The sequence below is a fragment of the Cottoperca gobio genome, chromosome 6 (genome assembly GCF_900634415.1).
Source record: "Cottoperca gobio chromosome 6, fCotGob3.1, whole genome shotgun sequence".
NCBI classification, from domain to species: Eukaryota; Metazoa; Chordata; class Actinopteri; order Perciformes; family Bovichtidae; genus Cottoperca; species Cottoperca gobio.
Genome location: NC_041360.1, coordinates 17,221,449 through 17,231,772, shown reverse-complemented (window position 1 = coordinate 17,231,772; position 10,324 = coordinate 17,221,449). Strand labels below are relative to the sequence as shown.

Here is a 10,324-nt window from a genome sequence, read left to right as displayed (position 1 = left end):
TGGTTGCGCTCTCCTCTGATTGGCCGCTGGTGGATATTTACGGAAGTAGTAATCTGGAAAGTAGTTTACGTGAGCCACACGGTAGTTTGTCCACCTGTTCTTAGTGATATGCTAATATGCAGACAGATGAACATGTTTCCGTTCTAAAAGCCGATTTGTTAAAATCTTGCGGGACATTTCGTGTTCTTGTGGGCGTGACGGGAAGCGTTGCAGCCTTGAAACTGCCTCTGTTAGTACCCCAGCTTCTTCAGCTCCCAGGGGTGAGTTGCTTTTTATTCATTTTTTGTTCAGTGCCTTCTTTTAATGACCATTTCTTTTGTCTACCTCTGTCTACCTTATACACGAAGTATTTGCCCATGCACCCTCACGTTGTATTGTTTCACTACCTGTCAGATCGCACATAACCTCAGTTCTAACGCAAGATGGTGATGTTTCAGCTTTTAGCCAGCTCTATAAAACAACAATGCAGTATAATCTTGTTATTATAGTCCTCTTATTTATAGAAAATATTTTTATTTACTTTCAGATATAGTCATTTTTATCTAAAGCCTAACAAAGTACAGTGGGATTTAATTAACAAAACAGTGGTTGCAGCTTAATCGGCAGAAATAGCAGAAGCTGCACTAAAACGAGAAATGAAGACGTAATTGACAGTAAGGGAAATGACTATTGTTGTGTGACATGTTTTGCAATACATAAAGTAAAGACAGTGTTAGTAAATTGTTGTACTAAACAGGTTTGTGAGATATTTAGCGCTGTAACCATCATTAACATTTGCAAGGAACAGTCAGCATGCATAGCAGCATGAATGTATCTTAAAATGATGATAATGTATAAGGAAGTGAAATGGTTCTGAGAAGTGTATTCACAACCACATGTCCTGTGTTATCCTGCACATCTGACAACATAATTCTATGAAAGATGCTAAGGTATACTAATATGTAAGAACCATAAAATGGTCTCTAAGATAAAGATCAGTAACTTGCCATTTGTAGGTGCTTAGTTTTCCACTTTGTCAGCATTATAGCAATACTAAAAATTGCTTTTAAACATCCCTGTGACTGTCACTGTCTTGTTTTATGCTTTAGGTGGATGTAAGAGTAGTCACCACGGATCATGCCAAGCACTTTTACAATCCTGCAGAGGTTTCAGTAAGAATCTACAATGACAAGGATGAGTGGGAGGTAAAAAATGAACCTGTCAAATGTCCAAGTATAGCCATTATGCACTGGCAGTGTATAGCAGAATTTCTCAAATGTGGTGCCACTGATAAGCTGACTATATTGTGTAAGATTTCTAAACTGTGTGTTTTAATAAAGGGTATATTCATTATAATAAGGACCTCTTCCTCAAACACTTTAAATCTAATAAGCTGTTGAAGTTCTGGTCTAGTTCTAGTCTTAAAGTTAAAACAGATTCAAAGAAGTTCACTGGAGAAGAACAAAGTCGGATACAATAGAGTTTATTCTTATATAAAAATAAGAAATCACCCGAGGTTACAGCTGGTTGTAAACACTAAATTGTAACCTTCTGTGCTCTCCTCTTATACATCTTTGCCCAAACCTCTATGACGATGCTGAGGCTAAAAGGTCACTCATTTCCCATCGTCTTATTCTTCTGACAATAAATCAAGGGACTGTGTTTTTCCCGTTCTCTCTTGATCTAACACCTGTGTCTTCATGACATCTCCATACATAAGGCTTATCTAGCCTGTTTGAGGAGTGCAAGTCATATGCCCTCTCCACAGGCGCCTGTCAGCCCCTTATCTCCTTCGAGATGTGCCAGATCTCATAAATCTGTCTTTTATGGGGGGGCCTTCTTTTCACTGCTATATGCTCAGCGCTTTTACTATAGCCTTCAAACCTACTGTGCATACAACATACTATGCTGTCATAAACCAGATTGAGTATATTGAATATCACACGTCATTGAATATTACACATAATTATTATATATGTTAGATACAAAGTACTTGCTGGATGAATATTTACTACAGTCCATTTTAAGCTCCCTTCATGTTCTTGAAATTAAAATATAAAATGAATGCACTACTCAAAATCACAATGAGGGACTTAGAGTATGGCATGAGTTGTCCAGTAATCACGTGACAGCTTTCCAGTTGCTGAGGTCAGGAGATATTTGGACATCAAAATTTGGTCAAGGGCCAGAAAAGGTTGAGAAACTCTGGTCTAACGTATCATGCATTCCAGAAAGGCAGTGAGAAAGTGTGTCATTTGTTGCGTTCCTTACGGCATGTCTCTGTTCTAGCTGTGGACTCAGAGATCTGACCCTGTTTTGCACATTGAGCTAAGGCGCTGGGCAGACCTGCTTGTCATTGCCCCTCTTGACGCCAACACTCTTGGAAAGATTGCTAATGGAATTTGTGACAATCTCTTGGTGAGAACATGAACATATTATCTGATTACCTACAAAATGTTCTGGCAAATAATAATTAATTACATGATTTCTCTGAAGTTATTTCCAAGTTAATTACTTTTTGTCATTGGCAGACATGTGTGGTAAGAGCCTGGGAGACCAGTCGCCCTCTCCTCTTCTGCCCTGCAATGAATACAGCTATGTGGCAGCATCCCATTACAGCGCAGCAGGTATCCAGGCTCACAGAGTTTGGATATGTGGAAATCCCCTGCATTGCTAAGAAGCTAGTATGTGGAGATGAAGGTGGGTTTTAATACAAGAAAACTAAACTAAAGATATTTAGTATTCCAAATATTCACGTTGACATCTCAGAATGCAGGAATGTTGGTTTGACCAAAACATGGAATTACTTGACTGATTATATACATTCTAACTGTATTATAATCTTTTCAATTTTATTATCACCATAACTGTTTCTTACCTTAAATGATACATAAGTCCTCCTCAAGGGCGTTGATTGTAAAATAAGCAGAATGAGCTCAATACAAGATGGAGCCAATGCAGACATGTGTAAGGATGGTACTGAACGTGAGTAGACAAGTAGTTTATAGCAGTACAGGATACATCATCTGACATTAATGGTAATGGTAAAACAGACCAAAAAGTTGTACAACAAGATGCATTAAATACATGTTGCACAACAATGAGTTATTTTAGGATAGCAGCAAAACTAGCAGCATTAAACTAACCTAAACCTAACTGCCATTACTAAATGGAAAAAAGGTTTTAAAGACAAGTTTCTTCGCTTTCTCAAATATATCTATTTGTAGAAGTTGACTGCTTTATTTTCACACTTTTGCACACTGCAGTGATGTGTGCTCCAGGGTGCGTCAGTACATTATTACATCTCTGTCGTGTGGTTACAGATGCAGCAGAGCACACGTCTTACCACAGACTTCACACTTCCAACCAGAGAGGACAGTGAAATACGGCTTATCTGTATTTCTTATCTGTCTAGTTTGAAGTTGCTATAATATAAAGAGAAGTGCAAGAAGACTATTTATAATTGCCTACTGTAAAGGAAGTCTTAATAAGCAGAGTACTGGAAACCAAAGAAGCTGCAGGAGTTTCTAAGAGTCTTGATCAAGGAGAACAGATAATGAAGAGATGCAGTCACATTGTATGCCACCATGCATTCTGGCGACCACCCACTCTCCCTCGATATTCATCCTAAACAAGGCACTCCATAAATTGTTTACCTAAAGATGGATCCCCCTAGATGGCTCCTCAAATTCTATTCAACACATTCTAAGTAAGACAGTCATAGCATTGACTGTTTGATTTAATGCACGGTGGCCCTAGCCTCACCTTCTGATGATTCTCTGGAGACTGCCCTATGTTCCTAACCCTATCTACTCCGCAATCATTCTTATCCTTCAGCTGTGCTCCGTCAGCTCCGGGAACACAACCAGAATGAGCCATATGTTTTCAAGAGAATGACCTGACCTTAGGAGAGACATACGAGATGTCGGGAATTGACCTAAGGCGTAGTTAAATGTACTCTGCCGTGTGAAAGACACTCTAAGATCCAAATATGTATAGAGTCTAAGGTTTGAATATATTGTTGCATGTATACACAAATATATATATATATATATATATATGTGTGTATCACAAGTTATTTACTACCCTGTTTCCATGACCTGGGGTCAGTATGCCCGAGGCCTCTGCCTTCACCTGCTTCTGGCGGTGCCTCAAACCCTTCCTTGTGTATGGTGGGACAACGCAGTAGTTGTTTCCACATTGATATAGCCTTGCTAGCTCCCTTGCTAGGCATCCTGCCACCTTGACATTGATAAGTAACAGTTGGTTGGATAGTAGCATCTTTTAGAGAGACATTGTACAGCATGTAACAGCATTAAAGGTCAAAAGCACCCAAACAACAAAAGAGCTAAAGCGTGTTATCATTTAACCTTGTCATCTTAACAACTTCCATTCTTTTCATTCCTATATAATTAAGAGACATAAGAGAACAGTATGTCCTGTGTTGCTATGTGGCATACATTCAGTTTAACATGCTTTTACATTAGTTGCTATATCTATATGTTATATCTACCTAACCTCGTTATCTTATGATTGATTAAACAACGTAACATTTTAGTTCTTCAATAATCTTATTCATTTGATTAGAACATACAAAAAACTTGAGTAACTGTTTTATTGCACGTTTGTATATGTAATCCAATAGAAACATATAATCCCAGAGTATCAGCCCTAACAATTAGCTTCTACATTGATCCTACTTCAACAAAGAATCCGCTAACTACTCTCCTAAATTTACCTTTTGTTTCCAACTCATTTGAATACCAGAGGGGTACTTTCTTTTCTCCCGATGACTTCCATTGAGAAGGATAGGATTGTTAGATCAAGGATTTAAAGTGATAATCAGGTTCAAACACTTCAGTCTTGTACCGATTGGTATGTAAGGAAAGTACAGCAGAAGACAAATTGTTGTCAAGAATATTGCTGGTTATCCAAGCATATCAGCATTCTGCACATAGTTTCTTATGTTCTTATTTAACTCCTTGGCTTTGTAAACCACTTTCTTTGTTTTGTGTCTTGTAGTTATGTGATGAAGTAAAACAAATGCACCCTGCATACTGTGCATACTGTATGCATGGTGCATGGTAAGACAATGATTGAGACTGTATATAAACTGTTGAAGAAAAAATTGTTTTTCTAAATAAAATGCACACAAAACTTAACTTAAAAGAATAATGTTATATCGATCCACCAACAAAAGTATTAAAAATGACGATTTGGACGCCAGCTCACTGATGGTGCTTTGTCCCCTTGATGCACTGGTTTGGTCTGAACAACACACTTAAATGACTTAGCATATATATATAGATATATGTGTTTGTGAGTATGAATAATGTGTTAATAAAGTCCATGAGAAGTGTGTATGTGCCTCCTTCGTATCATTGCTTCCAGGCTACTGACTGCTAATTTCTTCTTCTGTGTAACTCTGTAATTGTTACTTTGTTGCAGGTAAAGGTGCCATGGCAGAGCTATCGACTATTGTCAGTGTTGTCAAACAATATCTTCCAACAAAACCAGATGAGTCATCTCAGAAAACATGCACATGACATCATGTTTTACATTCAACCGGCGCAAAAGACAAGTAGAAAATTGGCATGACTCTTCAAACACACAAAGGATTCACAGTTGCATTCTTCTTTTTTACCTTTTCTTGTCGGGATTGCGTGGGTGTGTGCTGACCTTCACCGATATCTCATATTAGTCATTCCTAGCATAGCTTGACGTGTAACCTCTGCAGCATGATCAGCCACAGTAACAAAAAAGACTTGCGTGTCATTTTATAATTGGCAATTAAAATAATTTGTTGCTGGTCTTAACATGAATCATCTGTTCAGGGTGACTTCATACTTATGATTGGTGGCTTGTTGGAAAGAGACGAAGCCCTTCCCCATTTCTGCAGTGAAATATTAATCCCAAAATAGTATACTTGTGTTGTTTAGACGGCAACAATTCATTAGTGACATCATCAAGCTTATGTGAATAAGTTTTTAAAAATGCAGTTCATGCATTGACAGTGTTTCTGTCACTGTCACACACACTGATGTCAGGTATGTGCATATGATTGTGTTTCGTCAAATTACTGTATACATTCAAATCATTTCCACCTTCTTATAAAAATGATAGTAATTTCTTATCTGTTAGCATTTACACGCTATTGTGTCTTCGAAATGGAAATGGAGAAAATGTTGTCGGTGTGATAAAAATCTGGTTTGCCAATTAAAGTGTCGGCCATGTTTGTGAATGTTTTATTTTCTTGATTTTTCTTAATAGCAAAATGCCTTTTGCAAAATTAAGGGAGAGAAAAAAAAGGTTTTGTATTTTCATCAGGTTTCATCAACAATTTGGAGAATTTCAAACATTCTGTTGTTTGTAGAGAAAACAGATGTTCACTGGGCTTAAAGCAACAGATGTGTACTTCAGCAAACGGGTTATTAAGCAACAAAAAGTCACTTATTTTAGTTTGAACAACATTCTTTTTTTTATTTCTTTTTTTAAAGCCGTCATGGTTTCTATGGGGTTAATTATGTGAGATAAAACAGGAAATTCTTTTCCTGCAAGGCACAAACTGGATTTACTGCATACAAAACATAAAAGTGTCAACTGAAGAATGGATGTCCCGAAGTCACTGACCTGTGGGTACTAATAGTGTCTTATACTTTTATCTTATTTGTGCAGACAATATTTCAGTTTCATATTTTTTGAAAAGGCTCTTTATAATAAAGTGGCTTAGATGTTTTAGCTGATGTAAAGAGGACTAAAACATATTTACATATTTTACAAAGTGCTAGAAGTACAAGAAGACGGGTCTTCTTTTTTTTACTACCATCAATATTTTGATACACTGTTAATCATGTTCATGAGTGTGTACCTCTGGAACAGTAGTACTGAACTCATACACTCATACAACTATATTACCTGAAGGACCTCAGGGAAAGTACTGGACCAAAATAAATACGGCTAACAGTTTTTACCACATCTATTTGTTTACATCCTGTTTCACAACATTAATTAATATATCCTGTTTTGTACTGTCAAGACTGTAGGAAGTTTCGAAGGGGGGAATGATGTCGTGTATTCTATTCATTGATCTTACACAAATGTTGTCTACAAACCTGTGTATCTAATGAATGCAATACCTAAAGTGCAACCTATAATTAACATTAAGTCAACATAAGCACTATAATACCATCCTCATGTATACTGAGCTCATGCACCTTAAGGGCTGGAATACTCTGCTGCACAAGAGCCAGTTAAGAACACACTACATTGTATTTAGCTGACACTTTTGCCCAAACTCATCTAGATTAGGTGCTACAGGTAGAAATAAGTTTAAACAGAAAGTCTTCACAACTTCTGTCACAGACAATTCTTTCAGTCTGTGACAGAAGGTGTGAAGACATTCTGCCTTTAAAGCACACAACTGTCCTCTGAAGCTTCCTTTGGGGTAAACAAAGATACTGAGCTGTCAAACATTAAATGACAAGCTCATCCTGTTGTTTAGTTTACAACTGGAGTGAGGGTTACCTCCGCCACCATTGAAACAGGATTACATAAGAAACGGGAGAAACACTGATTGGCCAAATGGTACGAATGACAGTTAGCGTCAGAAGAGGAGAGATACATCTCATTGGTGAAGAAGGAACTAAAACCCACAGATAAGGGAGGTTTCAGAGGATGGCTGGGAGTGGATAAAATAATATGTATTTTGTATTGTCATTCAGTACCTCACCTGCAGACTGCGGTGCTTTATAATAAAGAACTTCCTTCCACCACAAAACCCACAGTTCACCTAGTGTTAGACATGTTTATCTCTGTACAAAACCTCCATCTCCTAACATAGCAGTCTGCATTGTGTCAAGAGAAGCCAGACGAGAATGTTGAACCAAACCAGACAATGGTTTGTTTATATTAGTGATCAGAAGCAGATGGTAAAAACGGTCTCACTTGTAATAAACTGAAAAGAGCTCAACCTTGTAGGTGGAAATCTTGGAGGTATATCTCCTCTGCAATATTATCATGTTGTAGTACTACACACCACTTTAAGATATAAATACTCAAACATTGTCATCCAGAGACAAACAGTTGGCAATTACATAGTTGTTGGTGTAAAGTTGATTATTAAAATTCTCCTTTTATTGTTTTACAGCACTCTTGAGAAAACATGTCATCAAACTGTACTTATTTCCAACTCATTGAAATGTCATCTCTCCTGAGAGTCAACTCTTCCTATATAACCAACATCTGTGCTGCTTATTCTTTGCTTTTTAGGCTTTCCAGATACGGAACATTTTATCTTAGTTTATGTCTGTCGCTATCAAATCCAAGGGAGGCAGAGGCAATTTGGTTTGCAAATAGTCGTGGGCATTGATACTGTTGAACTGCCGAGGTTGCAGCATGGCGGCATGTGAGTGGCTCGCCAGACGATAGCCATCATTCCCCGAACCATAACTTGTCCTTCTGCTATTGGCTGAGGTGTGATTCTGTTAATGATGCCAAAGGAGCATTACATCAGCCATACCGTCAAGGGGAGTGTCGCTGAGACCTTGACAGCTCTGTTGGTGGGTGTGTGCAGCCTGCAGGTGCGGTAATAGGAATAACACCATGTTCTCACAACTATGGACACATCATCATAAGACTAAACATTGTACTTTTCTCATCTGCCACTTCACCACCCGTTTATCAAAAGATGTTTACTTCAAGAACTCACTGAACAGTCTCACAAAAATATTATTGCACTCCCAGCTTTATCAAAACTCTTTGTTTTGGGATGTGGACCTAACTGTGAATTCCACAAAATCTGATACGAAGTCTTATAAATCTGCGTAACGAGAGACTGAACCTGCAGCATACCAACTCAATCATCATACTTCATTGCCATTAGTAATTAACTACTAATAACAGTTTGGAATTCAATTTGGTTGAATAATTAGCTCAATTACTTATCACTAACTGATTATTAAAGGAATAGTTAAACATTTTTGAAAGCCAAACCTTCATATATTGTAGATCAAGAGCCCTGAGAACAAGAAACATTCATAGTTATAGGTTCCCTTTTTGTATGTTTAGTCAAATAGTAGCTTCAGCTGAACAATATCTGATTTGTTTATTGCAATGTAGATGGAAAGCTGCAGTGGGGTGACTGAAAGTGAAATATACACGTGCATTAACTGAGCAGCGAGATACAAAAGGACAGACTCTGAATTGTCAGTCATCCGCTTTGCACAATGCATACTTTTCATAGCGTGTATAGTATGTACTGTAAATGGAACAACAAATATGCGTTACACCTATACGATAACCTTTTCTCTCTGTCAAAGTGTGTGCACGCTCAGGTGAATGTGTGTCTCATGTGCCCCGTTGCAACTCTCTGGGCAAAATAGTTTCCGGCCTCTGGGAATGTTTCATCAGAAACTACGTCCTGAGAGATCACCTGCTCTACTCTCGGTGTCACTGCAACTCACCTTATTGACTCAGACATTTAAAGTGGTAAACACACAAGTAGAAATGACTGAATTACATTTGTCTTGCATAATGTTTGACATATTGTGCTTTATATGTTTATTATGTGAAGTTTGGATACATATTGTACTGTATGTAATGCATAAAAGAATGTATAAAGTTGTGTCTTTGCCATTAGAAATATATATAATTTACAGTTATTAAAACTAATAAAAGTCCTGTTAGATAATGATATTCTTGTGTAACAGCTGCCTGTGAAAAAGGCAAATGTTAGTCCAACATGGAACAAAACCAAGTAACTGGCACACTATTGGCAAGCACTTTAAATTTGTGCTGGTGCTCTTTCCTCAATCCTGATGCATGTATCACTCTGTATCACTCCAGTAAATATTTGTCAGAATAACAGGACATAAGAGGCAATAGATAACTTTAAAAGAACGAGATGATCAAATAGTCTCTTAATTTTGTATAATCATTCACAAACTTGGTTACTAGCATGGGGGGATTCTGGGTGTTTCTGAAAACCCTTTGCACTGCCTGTTTATGTCTATTTGCCTTTCCAGTCAACAATACTGTATATAATGCAACAAAAAAAATCCTTGTGTGTGTAAGATTTGTGTTGCTGTATCCATGTGGCACACTGTTAGCCCCTTAATGCTCTGTGTTGGTTCGCCTTAAGCTATAATGCCATGGTAACTGGAAATAGGGGAGATGTGAAAGCGCTCCTTGGGGGAAAGTTCCTGCCTCTTCTCTTCGGTCAAACCCCCTGACGAGCGTCTCTTTACCTGCGAGGCCACAGGGAAGGACCAACTTGTCTAGACTGCACTGTTGCGGTCCCACTGGACACACAAATTAGCCTCCAACTCACAGGTGAGGAGGGACTAGT

General features: G+C 37.9%; 1 protein-coding gene across 1 annotated transcript; it reads left to right on the top strand.

Moving 5' to 3' along the window:
- The first annotated feature begins 11 nt into the window (after positions 1-11).
- Positions 12-6,195, top strand: ppcdc (phosphopantothenoylcysteine decarboxylase). The gene is made up of 5 exons (XM_029433623.1): positions 12-260; positions 1,089-1,184; positions 2,269-2,397; positions 2,511-2,679; positions 5,428-6,195. Exons 1-5 carry the CDS (start codon positions 117-119, stop codon positions 5,523-5,525), a joined length of 636 nt encoding a protein of 211 aa, XP_029289483.1. The 5' UTR covers positions 12-116; the 3' UTR covers positions 5,526-6,195.
- The last annotated feature ends 4,129 nt before the right edge of the window (positions 6,196-10,324 follow it).

What these genes read in the sequence shown, in the direction of transcription:
- ppcdc (XM_029433623.1), top strand. Translation starts at nt 117, where the DNA reads ATGCAGACAGATGAACATGTTTCCGTTCTAAAAGCCGATTTGTTAAAA. An exon ending in ATGACAAGGATGAGTGGGAG is followed by an intron (nt 1,185 to 2,268) that starts GTAAAAAATGAA and finishes TCTCTGTTCTAG; the next exon opens with CTGTGGACTCAGAGATCTGA. An exon ending in GAATTTGTGACAATCTCTTG is followed by an intron (nt 2,398 to 2,510) that starts GTGAGAACATGA and finishes TGTCATTGGCAG; the next exon opens with ACATGTGTGGTAAGAGCCTG.